The sequence below is a fragment of the Geotrypetes seraphini genome, chromosome 7 (assembly GCF_902459505.1).
Source record: "Geotrypetes seraphini chromosome 7, aGeoSer1.1, whole genome shotgun sequence".
Classification (NCBI taxonomy): domain Eukaryota; kingdom Metazoa; phylum Chordata; class Amphibia; order Gymnophiona; family Dermophiidae; genus Geotrypetes; species Geotrypetes seraphini.
In genome coordinates, this window is record NC_047090.1 from 146,088,827 (window position 1) to 146,116,548 (window position 27,722).

Sequence of the window (27,722 nt, forward strand, 5' to 3'; positions counted from 1 at the left end):
CTTTGCCGGAGGCGTGATTCTCTAAACCACAGTTCTTCAACCGCCGGTCCGCGGACCGGTGCCGGTCCGCAGAAAATTCCTGCCGGTCTGCGCAGGACCGGCGAGATCAACTTGTTCAATTTCCTGCTGGTCCGTGCAGGACCGGCAAAATCGAGGAGCTGTCCGTCGCGCAGGGCCGGAGAGATAATAGGGAGCCTCACACTGTGCTTTCTCCCCTCCCAGCGGCTCTCCTTACAAACGCAGCGATTGACGAAGGAAGCCTTGGAGCTTTTGCTGAGTCGGTCCGCCTCTGATGATGCAACTTCCGCTTTCCTCAGAGGCGGTGCGACCCAACAAAGGACCCGAGGCTGCCTTACTGAATTGCAGCGCTGGCAAGTAAGGAGAGTTGCTGGGAGGGGAGAAAGCTGCTGGGCATGGTGAAAAAAAAAAGGGACAGCTGCTACTGGACCTGGATAGGGAGAAGGAGAGATGCTGCTGGGAGGGGGGAGGGAAAGGAGTCTGGGAAGCTGCTGGGCAAGGGGAAAAAGGGACAGCTGCTACTGGACCTGGATAGGGAGAAGGAGAGATGCTGCTGGGAGGGGGGGAGGGAAAGGAGTCTGGGAAGCTGCTGGGCAAGGGGAAAAAGGGACAGCTGCTACTGGACCTGGATAGGGAGAAGGAGAGATGCTGCTGGAAGGGGGGGAGGGAAAGGAGTCTGGGAAGCTGCTGGGTAAGGGGGAAAAAGGGACAGCTGCTACTGGACCTGGAGAGGGAGAAGGAGAGATGCTGTTGGGAGGGGAGGAGGGAAAGGAGTCTGGGAAGCTGCTGAGCAAGGGGGGAAAAGGTACAGTTGCTACTGGACCTGGAGGGAAGGAGAAGGAGAGATGCTGCTGGGAGGGGAGGAGGGAAAGGAAAAGGAAGAGAGTTACTGCTAGACAGGGGGAGGAGGGAAGGGAGAAGAAAAAAGGAAGGAAACAGCTTGCAGGGAGATTAGAGGAGGGGAAGGGGAGAGATAGGAATGAGATGGGAAGGGGGGTCAGCAGAAAAATTGAGAGGGACAAAGATGCTAGATCTGGTGTAGGAGAGATAAAAATGAAGAGAGCAGTGAAGCTGGAATGAATCGTGTAAAAAGGAGAGAGGGGCATAGGCTGGATGGAAAGGGGAGAGGGGCATAGAAAGAAGACAAATACCATATGGAAGGGGGAGAGGTCAGACAGTAGATGGAAGGGGCAGATGCTGGATTGAAGAGACAGAGAGGGCAGACGCTAGAAGGAAGAGAGTGAAAAGAAGATGAAAGCAGAAACCAGAGACAACAAAAGGTAGAAACAAATAATTTTATTTCTATTTTGTGATTAGAATATATCAGATTTGAAATATATATCCTGCTAGAGACATAACTGGGGACTGCAGTATTCTGTTAGCATGATATTTCTATGAACTTGGCTTGTTCAGTTTTCTTGATAGTAGAGGGGATATATGTGAAGGGGAGGGGAGACAGGGGTTTTGTTGGTCCGTGCTCTGTATATTTGTATTTATAAAATCACAATTGTTCAGAATATTGTTTCTTTTTATACTTTAATAAAATACGTTCAATATAAAATCATAATTGCGGCTTGTGCAGATGGGATCAGATGGTTTGCGGGACCGAGCTTGTGGAGATGGAGCGTAAACAGGGTTTTTAAATTTTAGTCCTACTAGTTTTCCGGTCCACAAAATAATTCTTTTATTTCTGCCGGTCCACGGGTGCAAAAAGGTTGAAGAACACTGCTCTAAACCACGCCATCGTGTGAATGACACACGATCAGCAGCCACTTTTAAGGCGGTCGCTGAAAATGCAGCTATTTAGAGTATCCAGGTCTTAGTGCCTTTTCTTGAGGAGATATTAAGTGATCTCATGCTAATGGCACATTTGACAGCATGCAATATGTTTTACTGAAACATGCAGTCCACATCCATTCTCCGCTCATGCCCACCTAGTTCTGCTCCTTAACACCAAATATATTTACTCTGCAAATTAGCACATGCTAACTGCTAAACCAGTGGGCTGAATTGGCATGCTTGTGCAGAAGTATTTAACATGGGCTAATTCAGTGCTTCAAATGCTTAACACTCTTTAGTTTATTATTCTAAGGTTACTTTTAAGAACATAAGAATAGCCTCACTGGGTCAGACCAATGGTCCATCAAGCCCAGTAGCCCGTTCCCATGGTGGCCAATCCAGGTCACCAGTACCTGGCCAGAACCCAAGGTGTAGCAATATTCCATACTACCGATACAGGGCAAGCAGTAGCTTCCCCTGTGTCTTTCTTAATAACAGACTATGGACTTTCCCTCAGGAGCTTGTCCAAACCTTTCTTAAAACCAGCTACGCTATCTACTCTTACCACATCCTCTGGCAATGCGTTCCAGAGCTTAACTATTCTCTGAGTGAAAAAAATTTTCCTCCTATTGGTTTTAAAAAGTATTTCCCTGTAACTTCATCGAGTGTCCCCTAGGTTACTTTTATAATAGGTCATTTATGTGTGAAGGCCATGTAGGTACCTATTCATAGCTTATTCTATAAAGACACACAGGTGCATTTGTGTCTTTAAAAAAATAGTACAAATGCTACAGAAATAGCAAATGGTTTGAAGTCATGAACATTTATCCTGCTTGTTAGTGTGAAGTATAAGGAAATGCATGTGTAACTTGTGATACCACCTGCATTCCACCCAAATTTCTTTCCTGATCAAAAGTTGAATACAAGTAATATGTATGCCTAATTACATTGCACATTCTCTCATTAGGGAAGTTATTTTTATAAAAGGCCTTTTAGTTGCCTTAATTAGCCATATATGCACAAAAAAATCCTTTAAAAATAACTTTCTTTGTGCTCTTCATTCATGATTTTCCCTATACCTTTCCGGCTTTCTGTTTCTACATTGACCTTCATATGCCCTGAGGTCCTCTATCTTTCGATTATTTCACCTATAGCTTTTCATTTCAGGGTTACTTGTAAGACATTTTCCCTTAGTCTAGTCCTCTCTAATAGCCTCCCTGAAGGTCTTCAAGTCATAAATTTAAGGCCTGTTTCCAAATCTGGCTATTCAGCCCAGCAGTTCAGTATCGTAGTTACATATTCACCCCCCCCCCTTACTGCCCTTTTTTGTATCTGTCATTTACTTAGCATCCCACAGATCAGTCCAGAACTTGTTGGTTATTGCCATTGACCAGTAGATGGAGACAGAGAAAGAAAGTATTTCTTTGTGAGTTGCCCCTTAGGAGTGCCCCTTAGGAGTCATAGAATTTTCAATATTTCTCCATCTTCAGCAGATGGTGATGGTACACTGTGTAGCTACTAGGCTGAATATGCCACATATACTCCTCAACCAGCCTGATTCAATTGAGCTGAGTTTCCTTTTAAGATTGAGGAAAATGCTGAATTTAAGAGTGCAGGGTATATTTAGTGGATACCAAGAGCTAGATTCTATAAACAGCACTTGTGCACCTACATTGTAGGCACCGATTAATGCGATTGTCGGTCAACTGCTAGGCATCGCTTATAGAATCCCACCTAGCAGCTCTGGTACATTAAGCCAGGTTTACTTGGCCTAATTTACTGGCGCCTAACTCAGATGCCTAACGACTCTGAAGTCAGCCACACCTATTCTCCATCCCTAATCACGCCTACTTTTCAGGTAGGTATCAACGTGTGCCTTGATTTAGACATCCTAAGAGTTCCACGCAGAACTCATAACAATTGGTCATTTAAATTTAATTTTGACTGGCTGAAAATTGATGCAGTAAAAACGGATTCCAGAGTTAGGTGTCAATAGGCATCCTTGATTAGGGTACCTAGCTGCTTCTAATATAGGCATCTTATACAGAATCAGGCCATAAGTCCCCTTCCTATTTTCTCCTTGTCTCTTTTGCAAGGGGGTAGTTTTGTTGAGGCGCCTTTGAAGGATCGAGAAACATTACTGTGAGGTTGGCTTCTGGATCTGTGTGTGGCGTAGTAGTTAAAAGCTACAGTCTCAGCACCATGAGGTTGTGAGTTCAAACCCACACTGCTCCTTGTGACCCTGGGCAAGTCACTTAATCCCACCATTGCCCCAGGTACATTAGATAGATTGTGAGGAAAAATGCTTGAATACCTGAATTAATTAATGTAAACCGTTCTGAGCTCCCTTGGGAGAATGGTATAGAAAACTGAATGAATAAATAAATAAATCTGCTGTAAATTAGGTCTCCAATTGAGCATGGGAGACTTATTTACAATTTTGGATGTCAGGAGCTGAGGAGATTTTATGCTGTACCAGCTGGAGAATACTCAAATGGGTCTGAGTCCACCTCCCGTATTCTTCATTATTGCAACCAGAATTTCAGAGCTTTCTTTGGAGAACTGCAAGTACCCTTTCTTTATTTCTGAATTATATGGTATTTCTGTTTATCATCTTTCTGTTTAAACTGTGATTTTGTGGGTGAGTTCTTTCTGAGCTGGAGGCTGCAATAGCAGTTCTCTTGTTTAGATATGCATCCCAATAGAGAGGTCTGTGTTGCCTGCAGTCTTATTTTAGTTATCTAGCTGTTAAACTTGGCATTCATTCCATAGACCTTTTTCTTCCATCCTCAATAGAAAGGGATAAGTCTTCTTCCTTTTCTGCACAATTGGAATGTTTCTTGCCCTGTCTCATCTGACTGTGGTTTTATCTTCAGCATGGCACTGGTAATCATTTTTGTTTCCTATCCGACGGGATGGCTCTGTCCCCAGGTTGGTGGTGTCTTGTCCTTGGTGTTTTGGTGGTATGGAATGTGCTGTACTTCTTTTTCTCTCACCATTGGCTTGATATCAAGCAGGGGAAGAAACTTCAGTCATACTGCATTGTTCCTTCTTTCCTTTTGACTCCATCTGCCCCTGGTAGGAGTTCTTATGAAGTTGAGGAGCCAGTAAGATAGTTTTTGTTCTTTTTGGACAATAAGGGGCTCATAATTAAAACTTAAACAGGTCTAAAAACCTGCCCAAGTTGGCACTTAGACGACCTAAAAGACAAGTCATCCAAAAGCCGATAATCAAACCGACTTTCTAGATGTATTGCGGGACTTTTTATGCTTCTGAATGCCACTGTGTGCCCAGAGCTGAAAGAGACGTATCTGGAGGAGTGGTTAGGGCAGTATGTGAATGGGATGGGGGCCGACCTTGACTTAGTCATCCTGCAGGGATAATCGAATGTTTTTACTAGACATCCTGGACAAAACTTAAATGTTGTGAGATAGATGATGTAAAAACAGGTATAAGTGCCAAAAAGGTATCCAGAGTGACCAGATAACCACTGCAGAGACAAAGTAAAGACCTCCACACTCCCCCAGTGTTCACTGACCCCCTCACACTTCCACAAAAATCAGAAGAAAAAAAATATACCTGTCTCCAGAACATCAACACTGGGTATTGGAAAGCCTAATAGAGCTGCACACAGGTGTCTTAAATAGCCTGGGGTGTGGGCTAGTGAACCATAAGGAGGAGGACCTAGGCCTATAAGCCACTCTAACCACTAAATTTATGGTGGAACATTTGCGCCCACCAACCCCTCCAAACCCTACTCTACTGCCATATAGGTGCCACCTGCGTCCATAAGGGCTATGGGGGTTGTAGACAGGTGGGTATAGTGGGTTTGGGGGGGCTCACCATAACCTGTAAGGGAGTTCTGGTAAAATGTTTATCTGGCACCATTTTTGTGAAGTTCACAGCAGTGCCCTGTAAGGTGCCCCACTGCTCTGTTGCCAGTCCATTACAAGATTGACCCCTCCCACGTCCAAATGATCTTGTTCTGGGTGTTTGCGAGTTGGATGAAACTTTGGTCGAAAATGTGGTATAAACATAGACATCCTAACAGTCTGGATGAACAACAGCCTGGATGTACAGATAGACGATTTTCAGGAAAAATATTATTCTAGACGTATTTTTTGAAAATGGGCATTTTTCCACTGCTGACTTTGGGCATCTAACACCATACGCCCAAATCTGACTTAGACGTATGTTTTGATTATGCCCCTCCACAGCACTGCTCAAGTGCTAGGGTGCTGCTTTATTAATAATATATTTCTTTTATGTATACACATACATAACCTTAGATTAGCAGGGTGTCTCAGCTCAGCAGAGCCACTGAATATGTGAATCTTGGGAGAAGATTCTACAGATGGCGGGGCAGCTTGCTGTAAATCAAAGTTTTCATTTACAGTGCTTAGGGCTGAGGTACAGATTTGATTTATTTTGGCATACTGAAAATGGAAACCGTCTTGATAATTGTGGCAGTATTCTGGGTCTCACCGCTTCTGATCAGGTAGGTGCCAGCTGCAGACAGAAGCCTAAGTCTTGATACTGTTTTCCAAGATGCTATGCCTTCCTTTGTTCTGGCTCGTTATTTCACAGCCAGTCAGTGGAGTTTAGGGTTTGTTTTTTTTGACAAAGCCATCTTGTCAGATCTGTTATTTAGTGGAGGTTAGTACTTCTCATCATGGTTCCTCCATTGGTCAAATTTTCTTCTTGGGAAACTTCAAAGTAAATGCTTCCTTGGTGCCTGCCTTCAGCATTGCTTGTGCTTCCTTCCTGAGAGATAACTTGTGGTCTGTTCTCTCAGTGCAGAAGTAGCAGTCTGTTTTTCTCCCTCTAACTACATCACCTCTAACTTTTCTTGACTTCAAGTTTCTAGTACTCTATAGTTTGTTTCTCTCATAAGAACTTCAGCCTTATTGCCCCCTCCCCCACACACTTTTGCATTTTTTTTTAGCTTATATGTTTTACCCTGGGCAGTGTTACCTCTACTGAGAGTTACGAGACTCTTGCTTCGTGGTTAAAAGCCACCTTTGTGATTTGCATAAGTGTGGAGATCCTTGTCTACCTTCACCAAGTGTTGGACAAACCTCTTTTGAGGTTTTAGTTCTTAGAGGGAGAACCTGGTGGGGTTCTTCCTTGCTAGGGGACATTTCTGTTTCTACTTTCAAGTCTTCTCTTTAGAAGTTTTCTTCCTGCAGTGAGATCATTTCCAGATATATCTTGAGCATGATTACTGCATCTCGGCTCAACATAGGGTACTATTTGACACCAATAACTCACACAAAGATATACATTTTTATAAAAATAATATTTATTCAATTTATATCAAAATTAAACTTGAGGTTAAAATTTGAATTAAAATGCCAATTAATTATATGCAGTGCATGCAGTTCCATAAACCATAATCCCATAATTATTCTGTGTGTGAGGGGGGATTCTTTCCCAGGAACTAAGTGGTCCCTGTGGAGAGAGCTGCTCCCCAGAATCAAAGCTGGGAACTCCGACTTTGCTTATATGCTGTTACAATGACTGGTGACATGTCACTTCAGCTTCCAATACTACTACTATTATTTCTATAGCATTACCAGATGCACGCAGTGCTGCACAGAGTCACAAAGAAGAAGAAAACAGTCCCTGCTTGAAAGAGCTTACAATCTAAACAGCCAAGACAGACAAAGAAGATGTCATGGATGCAGTTAAGGGGAATGGATAATCAGCAGGATGGGTTGGAGGGCAGAGGAGTAGGGCTATATCAAAAAGGTGGGTTTTCAGTCTGCTTTTAAAGAAGGGAAGGGTTAATTTATTCCAGGCTAACATGTTCTCTTAGAAGGTGGGACTATTTCAGACAAAGAAAATTCTTTAGGTTTTGAAATATAATAGAAAGTTTATAAAGTATAATAGTTAAGTACATTTCTGTTACAACAATTTTGAAAATATTCTAAATATGTATTGAGGATTACATGAAATCATATGATAATGTGTACTCTTAAAAGGAGAACTCCTTAGCACCACTTATCTTACAATTTACCAAAGGAATGCAAAACTTGTTTTTATAAAGAAAGGATATATCTTTTCCTTAACCAATACCTTTTTTATAAGCTTCACATATCTTTCTACAGTCTTAAAGAATGAATCAAAAAGCTCTTTCTGACCAAAGTAATTTTCTATGGAAAACTGACAGTTTGTCACAGACACAAAACCAACTAATTTCTTCTTCAGTACCTCTGCTTCAAAAGCCAGGTGGCTATACAAGTTTTTCCTACACTAATAAGAGAAAAGACCAGTTTGTGAACAGAAAATATTCTTAAATTAGGAAAACTTGTATTTTAAATTTAGTTATTTCACCAAAAATCAGGCAGGGTCAAATAGTTGACCTATATCCTGTCTTGGGCCTCTTGGAATATCTGGTCAAGGACTGAGAATTTCCATGGCAATGATCCAGGAGGCTGGACAAAGGTCAGATAGGTCAAATTGCACATGTCTGTTCATACTTCATCTGGATTTTCTAAAGTTTAAACCTCATAGTATTTATAAGTTTATAGAATATTTTCCTATTTGAATATCACACATCATGCAGTCGGTCATCTTTCATTTTTTCTTGGATCCAAGACATCCATACATGCATTCATATTTCATATATTCAATAATTATTAAAGCACATAGAGAAAATTTTAACATACAGGCTTCTCTACCAGTAAAGGAATGTAAGATCCTTCATTACAACTAAACCAAAAGTCAGAGGCCCCAACCACCCAGTCTCTTGGGCATGCCAGTATAACAAAGAAACAGGCTTAAGGCGGGAAAGTATTATATAGCTAAAAGGCGGGAAAGTATTATATAGCTAAAAGCCTGAAAACAAATAGAGAGAAAAAGAATTCAGGATTTTCACCTTACCTTCTATAAATGTCAGTGCACTTAATCTTTCCTAAGTCCTGCTTAACCAGCAAATTACACAATTATATATACAGTTGACTCCGCTTAAGTGCAAGGTCTCCAGTCCGGACCACCACGTGCGCTTAAGCAGAGAATGCGCTTAATAGGAGTACCACTTTTTAGTCAGACGGTCGTTTAGCCAGTATCGGCAGCTATCTGGGGTGATGGCAGCAACAGTAAGCAGTGCTGAGAGGAAGGGGCTGGTGAGTGCTTGGCGTGCTGGCGTAGGTCTCCCGTCTACTTGCTGCCTAGGATGGCTCGCGATGCTGTGATATTCCGGGGAGGGAGGTGGGGGGATAGTAAATGCAGTGCAATAAATACAGAGAACCCGTGATTGCATTTAACCGAGAGTGAATGTAACGTGAAAGAATAGAGGTGGGACCTATGACATCAGTGCGCATAAGCTGATTGTGTGCTTATCAGAAGTGCAAATATCTGGAGTTTAAGTCCATTGACCTTAATGTAAAAAACACAGGACAGTGGTGATAGGGTGCGGATAACTGGAGCGTGTGCTTATCCGACGTGCACTTAGGTGGAGTCGACTGTATTATTATTCCCTTTTTTTTCTCTCTAATTCCCTGATCTTTTGTTAATTATCCTTTTAAGGGTTTTTTAAAAAAATGTTTGCATATATAAATATACACACACTTTGTCCAGCTGGAAAGGTCTCTGCCACACCCTGCTATCTGTGCTGTTCATGCCAGACAGCACCATCTCAATCCTCCTCCTATATAGCATACCAGTCCCTTTCTGCTTATTTCTTCTGAAAAGAGTAAGCTCTTTCCTTAGTAGATCTTGATAGAATCTGGGGATATTTAACTATTTTCAGATGATGGTTGCTTCTCAGTCAAACTGCTTTGGTACCTAGCAGATTACTTGCCTCCAGCCTTAAAAGCTGAGTTTCTTATTTCGGGTACTTCCACATAGCCTGTCTAGCCTATAACTATAGTTTTATTAGTATTTCCACAGCTTCCCCTATTTTAATAGTGGCTAACTCCTTGAGCTGCCCATATGTAATTTGTTTCTCCTGGCAGAGGGTATATTCTATAGATTTTTTTAAATCTGATCTCATCTCTGTGGTTCCCTAGTTTTGCTACTCAGAATGAGAGGATGATGAAGGTCAAACTTATACAAATACAGAAAGAAAGACCTCTAAAGAGTATACAATTGAATGAGCTCATGTCAACTTTTTTCAAAAGGGAGAAAAAAGGATTTCAGAAACCAATACCCAGCATACAAATAATTTCTGTGTTTGTATATCTGGTTCATGTTTTCTTTCATTGATCGAAGAAAACTCCCTTAATACTGTATATTGTGCATTTAAATTCTTGAAACAGTATGCACTTGGATTTATACAAATATCCCATTGAAATTGTTTTCTTAATATTGAAAAACACAGGCCAACAACAAAAAAAAAATTTCTTGGTGTCTTGGGATTTTTGACGTGTTCCTGAGGTTATTTGGGGTGCTGATTCAGAAAATTGCATTGGATAGACCACATCAGCTGTGGTTTCTTAGATATGGTTGAATTTATTAATCGTTCACTCCACTAGGGTGAAAGAAGAGTACAAGGCCACCATCTCTTTTAGTCTTGGAAAAGATAAATTACCAAGAACATCAGTGGGTGATTTGTGTAGACTTGAAGATGGTTAATTTTCTTCTTGGACAACAAAATGGCCATACAAAGTATCCTTGCTTTTTATGCCTTTGGGATAGTAGAGCCAAACACGAACATTGGCAAAAAAAAGATTGGCCTTCGAAGAAATATATGGTGGTTGGAGGATAAAATGTAATCAATTAACCTTTGGTAGCACGAGATAGAATCATACTAGGCCTGATGAAATAATTTGTAAAGGATTTGAATAAAGATGGTTAATGCATTGAATACATAGCGCATATGTTACCTGGACTTACCATGGAAAAACTGGAGGCAGGAATTTTAGATGGTCCACAGATAAGACAATTTATAAATGCATTAATGCTATGAAATGATCCACATTTCATAGCATTAATGAATGAAATCAAATCATGTGCCTGGTCTTCATTTGTTCTTGTTGTGATAAACTTTATTGGCAACAAGAAGGCAGATGACTACAGGCAGTAGAGGATATGTATCATTTCAACAGGCTTGGCTATAACATGAGTGTTAAAGTCCATTATCTGCACAGTCACTTAGATCGCTTTCCAGAGAACCTTGGCGACTTAAGTGAAGCGCAAGGTGAAAGATTTCACCAAGACAAAAAACAATAGAAGCCAGATACCAAGGAAGATGGGATGCAGATGATGGCAGACTTTTGTTGGAATCTTATGGGGGATTGTCATGGCAGATCACACTCTCGGAAGTCTTTCAAAAGGAGCTTCTTGTGTGTCGAATGACTGGAAAGTTTGTAGTCATAAACTTGTGCTTTTGGTATGAAATAAGTAGATTTTCATGTTGTACACTTTTCTTTAAATTTTTAATGTTTCCTTCATGCTTAAAATATATTAATTTAAACACATTAAAATATTTTGATTTTTTTTTTAATGGGCGAGCAGAGTGAAGAATGTTATATGGCACATGTTCTTTATCTCAAAAACTAGAGTTGATAGGAGAAAACTGGTGCCATTTTTGGAATCAGCAGGTCTGATATACCCAGATACAGTTCTAGCATTTGAGGCACCAAAATGAGTATTGGCCAGTGAAATAGATGTAGCAAAAAAATAGAATATGCACTTAATTTGTATTGCCCAACTGGACCCAATTTCACTGGGAAAAAATGACTTCTTCAGGGATCAACTTTGAATGCTAAATCAGTCCACTCTGGTCAAAACATGTCTGTGCTTACTCAGAACATTGCATAAATTGCTAAGTCAGTCCATTCTACTCACTGCAACACAAAGAACCAAAAATACAATGATTTATAAAGGCTCACAATAGTGAACTTAATTCAAAATGCAGAAGACAGTCACAGCAAAACAATGCTACTCATTTCAAAAATATTGTTGCCACTGAACATTAGCTTGCATAGAATATTCTTGTTAAAATGCCAAAACAGTGCTGCTGTGTAGATTATCCCTATTTTTTTCTTTTTTTTAAACATGTGCAAGGCTTAGATTATGCAAATTATTTCATGATATTCCTTATGGACTTTCTGATTGACTTTGAGGTCTCCTGTACAGGTTTGGGAAATCCTGTTTATGCATTAACTGCTAGCTAAGAGGCCCTTTTATTCAAACTTAGCACATACTAAGTGCCATATGGCTCATAGATATAAAAAAAATAGGACATTCTCTAGCCCCCTTATTGAGCAGACTAGATGGACCATGCGGGTCTTTATCTGCTTTCATAAACTGTACTGTGTTACTATGTAGCATTTAGCACCTAGTAGGCTTCCGAAAAAATTAATAAAATTTTTGGCTAGTTTCATCAAGAGAAAACAGGACATTACAATTCACATTCTTGTTACTCACCTTGAGAGTAGATGGACCATGCGGGTCTTTATCTGCTTTCATAAACTGTACTGTGTTACTATGTAGCATTTAGCACCTAGTAGGCTTCCGAAAAAATTAATAAAATTTTTGGCTAGTTTCATCAAGAGAAAACAGGACATTACAATTCACATTCTTGTTACTCACCTTGAGGAGAGAGGTAAATACATTTCCTCATTTGACCTTTTTCAGGTAACAGAAGATACTTTTGTTGTTTTAAAAGCAGTGCTTATCAAACATTTTCAGACCAGTCTCATGATCATGTCCATGGCAGTGTGTGCGACCCTGACAAGATGCATCATAATGATGCATCTATGTAGAGCCTACCCAGATTAAAACCACCCATACGTGAAATGAATGACTTTGAGGATGCAACCAATAGTTTTAGAAAACACAGATTTAAAGCATGGTTACTAGACAGACCATTACAAAGCATTAGAGATTTGGTAATTCATTTTGAATGAATCTATTTACTGGTGCTCAGTGAGTCATAAAAGCAGCTCCATGCAATTTCTTTGGGCAGGGGTTCTCAACCTGGTCCTCAGGACACATTAAGCCAGTCTGCTTTTCAGAATGCCCTAAATGAATGTGCATAAGGCGTTTGCATGTACTACCTTTGTTATATGCATAAATATATACAGTCAAACCTTGGTTTACGAGTAACCCGGTTTGCGAGTGTTTTGCAAGACGAGGAAAACACTCAGCAAACTTTTGACTCGCAAACCGAGCATTGACTCGATTTGCGAGCCCCCACCCGACCCGACTGCGGGAACCAACAGTATTGCTCCCCCCGAGGCCACCGGCGCTACTCCCTCCCTTCATGATCGTCTCCTCCCCATCTATCGACCGGCCCTGTCCTTACCCGTGTGCCACCGGAGTTAGAAAGGGCCTGCCGCCAGTCTGCTGCTGAGCCTTGAGCATCTGCGCATGCTCAAGGCCTTCTGGATCTCATCCTCACCGAGATTCTCATGAGACTCGAGATCTCATGAGAATCTCAGAGGGTGAGATCCAGAAGGCCTGAGCATGTGCAGATGCTCAAGGCTCAGCAGCAGACCGGTGGCAGGCACATTCTATCACCGGCGGTGCAGGGGTAAGGACAGGGCCAGTCAGGGGGGGGGAAGAGGCGATAGCAGCACCGGTGGCCTCGGGTGGAGCATGGGAATCGGGGTGAGTCCGGCAGGAGTGAGCCAGCACCTGAGAGTCCCAGCAGAGGGGGTAGGGCAGCGTCCGGGAGCGGCAGAGCCAACAGTGTCCAGTCGGGCTCTGTGGCGGTGGCGGTTTGCTTAGCCAGCACCACCTGCCATGAGAGGCAGCGAACAGCTGTAGAGGAGGAGAATTGAAGGAGCCACGTGGATGGGTCTGTGGCAGAGGCAGCGGTAGAGGCGTCGCTAATGGTAATTAAGTTTTTGGGGATGTGGAACGAATTGTTCTAGTTTACACTAACTCTTATGGGAAAAGTTGCTTTGATATATGCTTCTGGAACGAATTATGCTCGTAAACCAAGGTATATCGTGCATAATCTTTGTGAGTATCCTAAAAACCTGACTGACTAGGTATGTTCTGAGAACTGAGCTGAGAACCATTGTCTTAGGGTCGTGGTCTTCATTAATTTTTAAGTCAGGGCCAGTTTGGATCCAAATGAGCTGAAGAAGAGCCACCAAATATTTTCCCAGTTAATCAGTGTTTGTCAGTGACATCCACTCCATCAGCCTGGCTTCACACTTTTTATTGTGTGTATCCTCAAGGAGATGGGCATTTCCAAATGCATTCCCTTTATCTATTGAGAAATGCCTTGTCCTTTAAGCATATGGCTCTTCTTCCCATCCACTTCCCCCTTTCTACCATTAGCTTGAGTAGAGAGGCAGAGTATAACAGAAAAAAGCCAGAATGATGATAAAGGCCACCCCCAGGATTCTTCAGGGACTGCCACTGACCCTTGGGCCTTGCATTGAAGAACACTGTCTTAGGGTGATCAGTAGTATAACAACTTGTGTTATATAACTTTCTTTAGAGAGAGTGGCTGCTCTTGCAGACTTTTCTAACTTAGCAGAATCTAAAAATAGCTTTCCTCTCTTCATTGTATATCTTTAACAATTTTTTTATTTTAATCATTTTTAGCATAGAGAAATATTTTAGAAATCTATTTTTTGTCCCTTTGTTCTTGTCTTCCTCCTTCACAAGTTTTCACAAGGAAATATCGACAATTTCATCAAAATATTCTAAAGTGCAAACTCATTTGCAACTATTAAGTAGCATATTCAAGCCGACAAGAACATTGATCTATGTAATCAGTTGTCTAAAAGCTGTTTTAGAACTGGATATGTTAAAAGTTTTTAACATTTTTTTTCTACCTTTTAATTTAGACGGAGTATGATTGAAGCAGTATATAACCGACTGAATCCCTATAGAAATGATGATACTGTAAGTCTAACATTTATCATTCACCCCTTAAATCTTTATTCTTCCTTGGCTGTGCATTGACTTGAAATCTTTTGAAGAAGCAAATGACAGTGTAGCAGGGAGGCCTCTCATAGATTTACTCATTTGGAGCGCACCCTAGTGGTTACTCTGAATATCTTGACAAATTTGTTTGATAATTTTTGCAGCTATCATCAGTTCAGCACTTTTGTCTTCAGACTCATAAAAGAGTAAATGTGAATATTTTACTTTGGTTACTAGTAGAGAATGACACAGTGATAAAATTCATCACTGTTCCCGTCCCTGCGGATAAAGGCAGGAAACCATCTCCATGTCATTCTCTAAGGAGAGAGAGAAGAATCAGAGTATAAATGGGCACAACCACTGACCCTTAAGCCTTGCATTGTTGAGATAGACACTAAAGAATGCCACAAGATTGTTTCCCGCGGTTATCCACGGGGACAGGAACGGTGATGAATTTTATCACTGTCATTCTCGAGTTACTAGTCCCTTCCATAAATATATTTGTGTTTTCATGAATGTGATTACTCTCCATTATAGTTTTGCTCAATTTTAAAGTTGGTGTTCACAGTAGCATACCATACCATACTGATTCTTTTATCCCGACAATGTCAGCTAGGAATCATTGTGGCTTACATAATATTAGAAATGATACAGAGGTATAGACTTCACACAGATGGATACATTATAGTAAGTCAGTTCAGTGAAGAGAATAAATGTATCTTCAGTGCCTTCCTGAATTGGAAGTATGTGGGAAGTTGACATAAGCTGCTTGAGAGTTCGTTCCAGATTTTGGGACCTTGGAATTCAAAGGTGGTCTCGAAAAGAGCTTTCTTCCAAAACTGGTGCAGGGAGGGAAGTTGTACCTTCCAGCATTGAATTGTCCTCAAATCGTTGAAGGACTGTGTGACTTGAATAGCAGAAGTGAGTCCAGCTGAGTTTTCTCTGTATATACTGTGTTTCCCAGAAAATAAGACCTACACCAAAAATAAGCCCTAGCCTGATTTTCAGGGTAGGTCCTAATATAAGCCCTACCCCAAAAATAAGCCTTAGTTGGATCGACCCCCCCCCTTAGCCCCTCCCTAATGTCCCAGACACTCCCCGATTCACCAGCAGCAGTGCTTTCTCTTTCCCCCCCAACACACACCCATGTGCAACATATTTCCTACCTTCTCACCAATCTCTTTGCGTAGCATCTTTACATCCCTCCTTCCCATCCTGCGCAGCAGACCCCCCCCACCGACTCTCTCACCGTGAGGCCGACAAACCTCCATTCCAAACAGCAATGGCGGCAGCACTGAACAGGCTGCTTTGCGGCCTTCCCTCTGCCGCATCACTGATGATGGTGGTAATGAGATACTGAAATTCCAGGGAAAGAAATAATTCTTTTCTAAAGCTACATCTGTAAACTAAGGATATCATGTATCTCAACTCAGATATTGTGAAAAGTCAATGATAATACGAAAACACTTTCACTATAAAAAATGCACAATGTCAAGTGGTGCAATTTCAGCACAGTACAGGCTTAATAACAATTTATAAGAGAAGGAAAAAGCCTCAGACAAGGGCCCTCCCACCTCCACAAAACTGGTTTCAAGGTGGTTAAGCAGTCACCTCATTGCAAAAAACCTCCATCAAATAAAAAAAGCTCTGTGCTGTGCTTTGCTTAGAGAAGACATTAAGGGATAGAAGAAAATGCTTTTCAACTTATCTTCTGGTGTTCGGTACATCAACGGTGGCCAGCATTTCACAAATCTGCTGCTTCAGGGTGTAACACGTCCGATCAGCTGGAACCAAAACAAAACCTTATGATTAAAATTGAAACAGTACTTGGTAACCCAGTCAACATCTTCAAAAGACTTGAGTAAAACCAGCAAGACACACCTTTAAATGGGATGCCAAACGCTTCTCCTGCATCCAAAGATGGCTTCACAGGGCTTGCACTGAATTTGAACTCTCCCTGTATGGTGACATCATAACCGGAAGTGATAACGCGCCAATACTCAGATGCTGTTGCAGAATCATGATTCGCTGAACAAACTGGCTGTCAAACAATGAGAGTGATCCAGATCGTGATAAAGTGCTGAAAAGGTACATCATTGAAACGCTATTGCAAAGTTATAAAAATATTGTTCTTAAAGTGCAACATAGTGCAGTGAATAAAACTAATGAGAAGAGAGGAATTGTACTTCATGTTTTTATTTTTGTTTGTTTATTTTCTTTTTCTTCCTTCTTTTTCTTTAAACCAAATCGTAATCCTTCAGTAAAAAGCACTCCACTCCAATTTTAAATTTAACCCCTTGGGTTCTTCACTATTTAATTAATGAATCCAAAATTGCTCCGCTTGCAAAAGACAGAGATCTATTAGTACAACCCTCTATGATGTGGTCTATCACAGTGTTCTTCAACCACCGGTCCATGGACCAGTGCCGGTCCACAGAAATCTCCTGCCGGTCCACAGGGCCAGCACGTGCTTCAGGCCCAAAACAGTGTTCTTCAACCGCCGGTCTATGATGCGACGTTATTTTCAAACCAGCTCCCTCGTCCTAACTGATTCAGTACACAAAGCCACGGGCAGTGGCTCCTACGGGCATCCTGCGCCTGAACTGGAAGCCTTCTCTCTGACGTTGCAACGTCAGAGGGAAGGCTTCCAGATGAGGCACGGAACGTGCAAGGTGCAATTAGTACTATTATGGGGGCGGGGTCTGGGGTGGACATTGGGTAGAGATGGGTGGGGTCTGGCCCACGACTTAGCCCAGTGTTCTTCAGCCGCCGGTCCATGGACTGATGCAGGCCCACAGAATAATTTTTTTATTTCTGCCGATCCAAAGGTGTAAAAAGGTTGAAAAACACTGGTCTATCACACAGCAGCGTAAATCAACAAAGTTATGATTCTACTCCAGACAATGCATGACTAGAGGGGCTTGCAATCTATTGTTGCGTATACAACTCTTGTGTTTTGTGACCCGCGTTTTAAAAGGACGTGTGGTCTGGCCCATGTAGATTTTTGGAAATGGGCATATAAAAACATAGACCACAAATGTTGATGTGTATGAAGTGACATGTCTAAGGTTAAACATTTGACCCATGCACGGGTGTATGAAATTGTCAATTAACTCTAAGGTCACTTCACCTGTCATGTACTCCCCACATTTGTAGTGACCCTTGGATTGAATCTGGGGTTCCCGTGTGTAGCTCACATCGGATGGACTCAAAAGTTCTTTGAAGTTCTTCTGCCTTGTGAAGGCAATCCGGAAATGGGTGTCAATAAATGCAGGATGTAACTCCATGATTTCCCAGTGTTGCCTCAATATTTTTGTAATCCCATTCATTTTGGGTGAATACTGCAAAATACAAGTGACAGTATCACCTGCGGTGTTCTTGTACCTAAGAACAAACAAAAGATCCCTATTGAGGAATTTGGCCTTTTTATAAGCTTTTTTCAATACTGATGTTGGATAACCTCTGTCCTTTAGTCGGGTATATAATTGTTTACTCTTGGATTTGCAGTCCATGGTATCCAAACATAAACGACGATACCGAAAGAATTGAGACGTAGGAAGGCTGCACTTCAGAGAGCTGGGATGGTTACTTGAGAAGTCAAGAAATGTATTTCTATCAGTGATTTTCTAAACACTGTGGTTACAGTGAATTTCATCCTCTTTGGTAATTAAGACATCCAAGAAGGAAATTTGATGGGCATGACAGGTCATACTAAATTCAACATTGGGATGTCTAAAATTTAACCACATATGGAAAGTTCTTCTCTCATGCCTTTCCAAATGACAAAAATGTCATCAATAAAGCATAGCCAAGTGAGAATCCGATCTGAAAAAGGATTATTGACAATCCATATATTTTCAAACTTTTGCATGAACAAGTTAACTACTGAGGGGGCCATGGTTACCCCCATGGCTACCCCCGAGATCTGCTGGAAAAAATGTGTCCAAAAATTTGAAATAATTCCTTCGCATAGTAAGGGACATTTCTATCACAAAATCAATGGGAATTCTGCTATTATCCATATTGTTCTGGAGGAATTCCTTAACAATGATGATGGCTTCCTCCTGAGGAATAATCGTGTATAGGGATTTGACATCAATCGTGACAAAATTAGTGAATTAGTGAATTCCGAAAGTTTCATTAAAAATTGAGAGGAGTCTCGTAAATATGAAAAACCCTTTGATACTATGGGACACAGGAACACATCAACAAAAGTAGAAAGGGGCTCAAGTATGGACCCCTTGCTTGATACAATCGGACATCCAGGAGGATTTTGTGGATCTTAGGTAAAATATAGAACGTAAGAACTCTTGGATTCGGAGTATTAAGATAATCAAATTCTCTGTTGGTCAGAAACTCACGTTCTAGAGCTGAAGATGTAAGATGTAAGATGCTTGATTTCCAGTGCTAGTTGAGGAATGGGATCTTCATCAAGTTCACGATAATCAGTCGGTGTGTTTAAAAGCCTGAACACTTCTGCCTTATAGTTGTCCATGTCCAGGACCACCACTGCCAATATAATGACACCTGCCTTTTTTCCCTGAGCTGGGGAGTCAAATACTTCTCCCACCCACCATGTGCATAGCTTGGCACTCTCAGCTGAAGTTAAATGCGTTTCTTGTAAGAAAGCTATATCAGCATGATTACAGCGTAGCAGCCGGAGAATTTTCTGCCTCTTAGTCAGTGAATGGATTCCCTCCACATTCTAAGAAATCAGTTTAAGGGACATGAAAATGAAACAAATAGAGCAGCATGACAACTAAGAACCTGTCCATGTATAGGAGGGAGGCATCCCAGCCTGCTCCTCCCCCCAGAGATCTAGGAATACAGAAAGGCAGTGCTGATAACCCAGCAACCCACTCAAAACATCCCCTCCCCTACAACCCCTATCCCTCCTCAAACCCCCCGATCCCCAACATCCCTGGGCACTTCTCAAATTCCACTTCTGCGTAAGCCAAGGGACCCCACAGTGAATTGAAACAGACAAATTGTACCCCAAAATGGGAGGATCAGCCAAACGGCCCTTAGGGGGGGATAGACTCCCCCAATGGCAATAATGATAATCATACACACTGTACTCCCCCCCACATAGAAACGAAGAAAAAGAAAGGCCAATTACATATCTTCCCAGAAAGTAACTCAATACATTCATAAAGACAATCCAGGATCCAGGCATGAGCTCTCAGAAACTGGGAAGCAGTCATAAGAACATAAGAATAGCCTTATTGGGTCAGACCAATGGTCCATCAAGCCCAGTAGCCCATTCTCACGGTGGCCAATCCAGGTCACTAGTACCTGGCCAAAACCCAAGGTGTAGCAATATTTCATGCTACCAATACAGGGCAAGCAGTGGCTTTCCCCATGTCTTTCTCAATAACAGCCTATGGACTTTTCCTCCAGGAACTTGTCCAAACCTTTCTTAAAACCAGCTATGCTATCCGCTCTTACCACATCCTCTGGCAACACATTCCAGAGCTTACACAATTCTCTGAGTAAAATAAAATTTCCTCCAATTGGTTTTAAAAGTATTTCCATGTAATGTCATCGAGTATCCCCTAGTCTTTGTCATTTTTGATGGAGCAAAAAAGTCCACTTGTACCCGTTCTACTCCACTCAGGATTTTGTAGACTTCAATCATATCTCCCCTCAAGCCGTCTCTTTTCCAAGCTGAAGAGCCCTAATCGTTTTAGTCTTTCCTCATATGAAAGGAGTTCCATCCCCTTTACCATCTTGGTCGCTCTTCTTTGAACCTTTTCTAGCGCCATTATATCTTTCTTGAGATAAAGAGACCAGAATTGAACGCAGTACTCCAAATGAAGTCGCACCATGGAGTGATACAGGGGCAGTATGACATTCTTAGTCTTGTTAACCATCCCTTTTTTTAATAATTCCCATCATCCTATTTGCTTTTTTGGCCGCCACCATATATTGGGTGGAAGGTTTCCTCAAAGAAAGTTACTATAGGAAAGTAGCACCCCAAGAGCACAGGCTACAAAAAGGAAATGCCTCCCCTTAAAGGCAGAGATACAAAATTCAGACAATAGCTCCATCCTCAGTTACTGGTAAGTATCAGTCAGCCATCAGCAAACGGGAAAAGGAAGACAATGGGAACCGTTAGGTAGTCCCCCCTATATTGCAGCAAATGAATATACTGTCCAAAAGCGGGCGCATCATACCCGCATATCCAAAGTTGTGTCCAATAAAACATAGTCAAGGTTATGGCAGGGTTTCCAGAAAAGAACTTACCACCACCATGTCCTCAAAGAAGTGCACAGATCCTCCATGAAATATTTTCAAGTGAGCAGGATACATGAGGTTGAAACGTACTTTGTCTCATAACATTTGAGAACACAATGGTGAGAAGACCCTCCTAGTTTGTTGTACTTTTAGCGAGTAATTTTGGAAGCATAACACAGGCTGATTCTCATACTGTAGAGAGGTTCCTACTCTGAGTGCATGAAGGATCGCCATCTTATGCGCATAATTTAGGACTTTAAAGATCACAATCCTGAGCTGCCCAGATATATCGCACTGCTGACCCAGTCTGTGTATTCTTTCAATGCGAAATGGGCCCGGCAAAGAAGTAAGTTGTAAAGCATCCACTAGCCAAGTCTCCAGAAAAGTAGACAAAGTTTGAGCAGGTATGGATTCCAGGAGACCTACCAATCACAGATTATTCCAGCGTGACCGGTTTTCCAGATCTTCTACTTTGGCTTCCATCTCAAGTAGGCGTGAGACCGTAGCTTGGGAATCTGTTGTGAGCACATGGACAGTGTCTTCCACAGAGCCTACTCGTTGCACTTCCTGCAAATCTTTGTAATAGCTGTAAACTGCTGGTTTATAGCATCCAGTATATCTAGGATTTGTTGAAGTTGTTTGCCCACCGTGTGTTCAAGCGCAGCCTGAACTTCAGTAGAGACCTCCGCCACCCACGTGGAACTTGGCGAACTTGGAGAGGGGGAGGCCGATGTATCCGCCATCTTAGAGTCCAGGGTCTTCCCCTTCTCCCGATCTCTGTGCATTAATTTTGTAGCCATCCAGCCACAGTTACAAGGTGTATGAAAGCTGCACACTTCCCAGAGTCTCGTCAAACCTTGCTAAGACAAAATAATAGGGGATAGGCTGTATAAGCAGGTTATTCACTACGGGGTCCTCCAGAGCCAATGAGACTCACATCTTCACAGCTCCATGGCTCCACGGGCTTAACCATCCCTTTTCTAATAATTCATAGCACCTTGTTTGCTTTTTTGGCCTCTGCCGCACATTGGTGCAAAACCCCCAAGGTGTACCCTAGCATCTGGTAACTGTGATTTAGGTTATTCTTCCCAATGTGCATCACTTTGCATTTGTCCACATTAAATTTCATCGGCCACTTGGACGCCAAGTCTTCTAATTTCCTATGGTCTGCCTGCAATTTTTCACAGTCTGTATGCGTTTTAACAACTTTGAACTCTCATTAATATAAAAAAGCACAAAAAAATAAATCCTTCTCTTTCCTCTGTTAAATCTTATTTCCTCTTCCTGCATTTTTGTTTAAAATACTGTGTTTTAGGTGGTATAGAGCCTATATTTCTGGTGCCTGTGGCTCAGGGTGACTAAAGTAGGGAAAATCCTGTTATAAATCCTGTGTTTTAGGGTAGCACTGATAGAACCTGCATTTTTGTTTAAAATACTGTGTTTTAGGTGGTATAAAGCCTATATTTCTGACTCACTAGTTTTTAGCCATTGTGTCTGATTAGGTGGAGAAGGGAGGGGCTCTGTTTTACTTCTAAGGTTAATTGCATTTTCTTTGGGACATTGCTGAAACAAGGCTGCCCTGTGAACTTCTAAAAGCTAAGTTACTCAGCATTTCATATTCTGCTCTTTTCACTGGTTTTCAGCATTATATATGCTTAATTTCTCTTCTCCTCCCTGTTTCTTACTAAAAAAAAATATAAAAAAGCACAAAAAAATAAATCCTTCTCTTTCTTCTGTTAAATCTTATTTCCTCTTCCTGCATTTTTGTTTAAAATACTGTGTTTTAGGTGGTATAGAGCCTACATTTCTGGTGCCTGTGGCTCAGGGTGACTAAAGTAGGGAAAATCCTGTTATAAATCCTGTGTTTTAGGGTAGCACTGATAGAACCTGCATTTTTGTTTAAAATACTGTGTTTTAGGTGGTATAGAGCCTATATTTCTGGTACTTGTGGCTCAGGGTGACTAAAGTAGGGAAAATCCTGTTAGAAATCCTGTGTTTTAGGGTAGCACTGATAGAACCTGCATTTTTGTTTAAAATACTGTGTTTTAGGTAGTATAGAGCCTATATTTCTGGACACTTCACAACCAATCAAGTCACTTCACAACCAATCAAGATGACCTTTATTCTATGCAATCACTGTGGTGCTTTAATTCCAAGACATACTATTTGGAGGCTTAAGGCTTGCCCCATCTGTCTTCAACTTGCCAGTATTAAGGAGGAGCTCTGCAAACTTAAACAGGAATTGAATACAATTAAAGCAGCTTCTATCACTCCACAAAATCATACCAACTTACCACCTCTACCTCAAAGAATAAAACAGCCCAGGAATAAATGGGTCACAGTAGGCTCAGGAAGATTGCGACATATAACACAGAAACATCCACCTTCACTAATATTACCTCTACAGAATTCCTTCGCTCCACTAGTGCACTGCGATACTCAGGAAAACAGAAGGGAGGTGGGACTTGAACCAATGAAGGAAACTCAAGAGAACAAGAGCATCCTAAGTACAAATAAAAAAGCCAAAAACAGAAAACTATTACTGTTGGGGGATTCCATCATCAGAGGCATTAACTTTGGAACACAGGGCGAGGAGACCAAAATAGTGAAATGTCTTCCAGGATCCTCAGCTACCAGGAGTTCCAGGCAAATACTGACTATAATTAAGGAAGAAACTAAGGATTTTAACACTGATGTTGTTATCCATCTGGGAACAAATGACCTGGCCAACAACTCCACACTTGCAGCACAGAAAGCTTTTCGGGAGCTTGGTGAGGGCGTGAAACCTTTTGTAAAGACTTTAGCTTTTTCTGAAATACTGCCTGCATATGGAAAAGGAGAGCAAAGAGTGAAAAACACAGAAGACTTTAATAGATGGCTCAGAGCCTGGTGTCATCAAGAAGGCTTCAGGTACATAGGAGGATGGGGAAATACATGGAAGGACAAGAAGCTATATTGCACTGATGGGCTACATATTACTACAGCAGGAAAAAGAAACCTTGCAGAGAAATTTAGACAATATTTTTCTAGGCATTTAAACTAGAAGGTGGGGGTGGTGTATGTATGAAGGACAATTATAGAGACCACCCCCGGCAAAAGAAAAGATGTGATAGTAGTAAAGGCTGCAACATAAGCAATATCAGCAACTCATTTCTTAGTATTGCAACGGAAAGTGAAACGACACAAAAATCCATACGAAAAAGGAGATTATCGCTGAAAAATAGCTGGAAAGCGATGACCACAAATGCTCGCAGTCTAAGCAAAAAAGTTCATGATCTGCAAGCCCTGATATTAGAGGCAGATCTAGATATTGTTGCTATCAAAGAGACAGGGTTCAGTGAATCACATGGATGGGATGCAAACATACCGGGATATAATCTTTTTAGGAAGGACAGAGATGGTCATAAAGGTGGAGGAGTAGCTCTCTATGTAAAGATCAATATCCAAGCGACCGAAATGCAAGGGACCTGGGGAGAGGAAGAAGCGATATGGATTGCTCTGAAAAGAGAAGATGGAACTTCTATCTACGTGGGTGTAGTCTACAGACCTCCGACTCAATCGCAGCAAATTGATAAGGATCTGATTGTGGATATCCAAAAGTTTGGAAGGAAAGAAGAGGTTCTGCTGTTGGGAGATTTCAACCTGCCGGATGCGGACTGGAATGTTCCATCTGCGGAATCGGAAAGAAATAGGGAGATTGTGGATGTCTTTCAAGAAGCTCTGCTCAGACAAATGGTGACGGAACCCACAAGGGAAAAAGCGATATTGGATCTGGTCCTCACAAATGGAGAGAGTATATCTAATGTTCGAGTGGGTGCTCACCTGTGTAGTAGCGATCATCAAACGGTTTGGTTTGATATAACGGCTAAAGTGGAGAGCGGCCGCACGATACTTAAAGTCCTAGATTTCAAACGTACGGACTTTAATGCAATGGGAAAGTACCTGAAGAAAGAGCTGTTAGGATGGGAGGACATAAGAGAAGTGGAAAGACAGTGGTCTAAGCTGAAAGGAGCGATAAAAATGGCTATGGAACTTTATGTGAAGAAAATCAATAAAAACAAGAGAAAAAGGAAGCCGATATGGTTCTCCAACCTAGTGGCTGAGAAAATAAAGGCGAAAGAGTTGGCGTTCATGAAATATAAAAAAACCCAAGAAGAGGAGAGCAGAAAGGACTACAGGGTGAAACTGAAAGAAGCCAAGAGAGAGATACGTTTGGCGAAGGCACAGGCGGAAGAACAAATGGCTAAAAATGTAAAAAAGGGAGATAAAAATTTTTTCAGATATATTAGTGAAAGGAGGAAGATAAAAAATGGAATTGCTAGGCTAAAAGATGCTGGGAACAAATATGTGGAGAGTGATGAGGAGAAAGCAAATGTGCTAAACAAATACTTCTGTTCTGTGTTCACAGAAGAAAATCCTGGAGAAGGACCGAGATTGTCTGGCAAAGTTACACGAGAAAATGGAGTAGATTCTGCGCTGTTCACGGAGGAGGGTGTTTATGAGCAACTTGAAAAACTGAAGGTGGACAAAGCGATGGGACCAGACGGGATCCATCCCAGGATACTAATGGGAGCTCAGAGAGGTTCTGGCGAGTCCTATTAAAGACTTGTTCAACAAATCTCTGGAGACGGGAGTGATTCCTGGGGATTGGAGGAGAGCAGATATGGTCCCTATTCATAAAAGTGGTCACAGGGATGAAGCAGGAAACTACAGGCCGGTGAGCCTCACTTCAGTTGTTGGAAAAATAATGGAAGTGTTGCTGAAAGAAAGGATAGTGTATTTCCTTGAATCTAATGGGTTACAGGATCCGAGGCAACATGGCTTTACAAAAGGTAAATCGTGCCAAACGAACCTGATTGAATTTTTTGATTGGGTGACCAGAGAGCTGGATCGAGGACATATGCTAGATGTAATTTACTTGGATTTCAGCAAAGCCTTTGATACAGTTCCTCATAGGAGGCTGTTGAACAAACTTGAAGGGCTGAAGTTAGGACCCAAAGTGGTGAACTGGGTCAGAAACTGGCTGTCGGACAGACGCCAGAGGGTGGTGGTTAATGGAAGTCGCTCGAAGGAAGGAAAGGTGACTAGTGGAGTCCCTCGGGGTTCGGTGCTGGGGCCAATCCTGTTCAATATGTATGTAAGTGACATTGCTGAAGGGTTAGAAGGAAAAGTGTTCCTTTTTGCAGATGATACCAAGATGACCGAAGAGGGAGTGGAAAATATGAAAAAGGATAGGCAAAAGTTAGAGGAATGGTCTAATGCCTGGCAACTAAAATTCAATGCAAAGAAATGCAGAGTAATGCATTTGGGGATTAATAATAGGAAGGAACCGTATATGCTGGGAGGAGAGAAGCTGATATGCACGGACGGGGAGAGGGACCTTGGGGTGATAGTGTCCAAAGATCTAAAGGCAAAAAAACAGTGTGACAAGGCAGTGGCTGCTGCCAGAAGGATTCTGGGCTGTATAAAGAGAGGCGTAGTCAGTAGAAGGAAGAAGGTGTTGATGCCCCTGTACAGGTCATTGGTGAGGCCCCACTTGGAGTATTGTGTTCAGTTTTGGAGACCGTATCTGGCGAAAGACGTAAGAAGACTTGAGGCGGTCCAGAGGAGGGCGACGAAAATGATAGGAGGCTTGCGCCAGAAGACGTATGAGGAGAGACTGGAAGCCCTGAATATGTATACCCTAGAGGAAAGGAGAGAAAGGGGAGATATGATTCAGACGTTCAAATACTTAAAGGGTATTAACGTAGAACAAAATCTTTTCCAGAGAAAGGAAAATGGTAAAACCAGAGGACATAATTTGAGGTTGAGGGGTGGTAGATTTAGGGGCAATGTTAGGAAATTCTACTTTACGGAGAGGGTGGTGGATGCCTGGAATGCGCTCCCGAGAGAGGTGGTGGAGAGTAAAACTGTGACTGAGTTCAAAGAAGCGTGGGATGAACACAGAAGATTTAGAATCAGAAAATAATATTAAAGATTGAACTAGGCCAGTTACTGGGCAGACTTGTACGGTCTGTGTCTGTGCATGGCCGTTTGGAGGAGGATGGGCAGGGGAGGGCTTCAATGGCTGGGAGGGTGTAGATGGGCTGGAGTAAGTCTTAACAGTGATTTTGGCAGTTGGAACCCAAGCACAATACCAGGTAAAGCTTTGGATTCTCGCCCAGAAATAGCTAAGAAGAAAAAAAAAAAAAATTTAAATTGAATCAGGTTGGGCAGACTGGATGGACCATTCGGGTCTTTATCTGCCGTCATCTACTATGTTACTATGTATTAAGAGGGGCACTCAACAGGGCTGGCTCTTGTCCCTTCTTTTATTTGTGTTAACGCTGGACCCTTGATCAGGGATGTTCTGGCCACTCCGGGAATTAAGAGTATTCCGATAGGGGATTGTGAATTTAAAATCGCTGCATTTGCAGATGACTTATTAGTTCATTTAAGTGAACTGGGGACTCTTAGCTGTCTTATGGACAAATTTCGAGAATATGGTGACTTTTCTGGGTTTCGTTTGAACTTGGATAAATCCTTGGCATTGGCCACTACTCCTCAAGTGCAATTGGAGTGGGAAGGTGATTTCCCACAGGCTCGATTCGTTATATGGGTATCCGGCTTACTGCTTCCGTTTCTAACTTATATGAGAGGAATATTGCTGTATTGTTTGTGTATACAGAGTAATGTTTATCTCACTGGACCCCTTTTCCTATTTCGCTAGAGCTGTGTTCATCTGATCGCCATTATAATATTTCCTAAATGGCTTTATACTTTGCAAGTTTTTACCACTGTGGATAACGAGTCGGGATCTTCGGCGGTTATATTCCTTGTTTTCAAGATTTTGTTGAAACAAAAATAGCTTCGGT

General features: G+C 41.8%; 1 protein-coding gene across 5 annotated transcripts in view; it reads left to right on the forward strand.

Moving 5' to 3' along the window:
• PPM1A (protein phosphatase, Mg2+/Mn2+ dependent 1A) overlaps positions 1–27,722 on the forward strand; it is a 130,391-nt gene that overhangs the window by 91,963 nt on the left and 10,706 nt on the right. For all 5 annotated transcript variants that reach the window (XM_033952495.1, XM_033952494.1, XM_033952497.1 and 2 more), the window contains one exon: positions 14,553–14,610. In XM_033952495.1, coding sequence (XP_033808386.1) covers positions 14,553–14,610 — 58 coding nt within the window. The remainder of the gene's footprint in view (positions 1–14,552; positions 14,611–27,722) is intronic.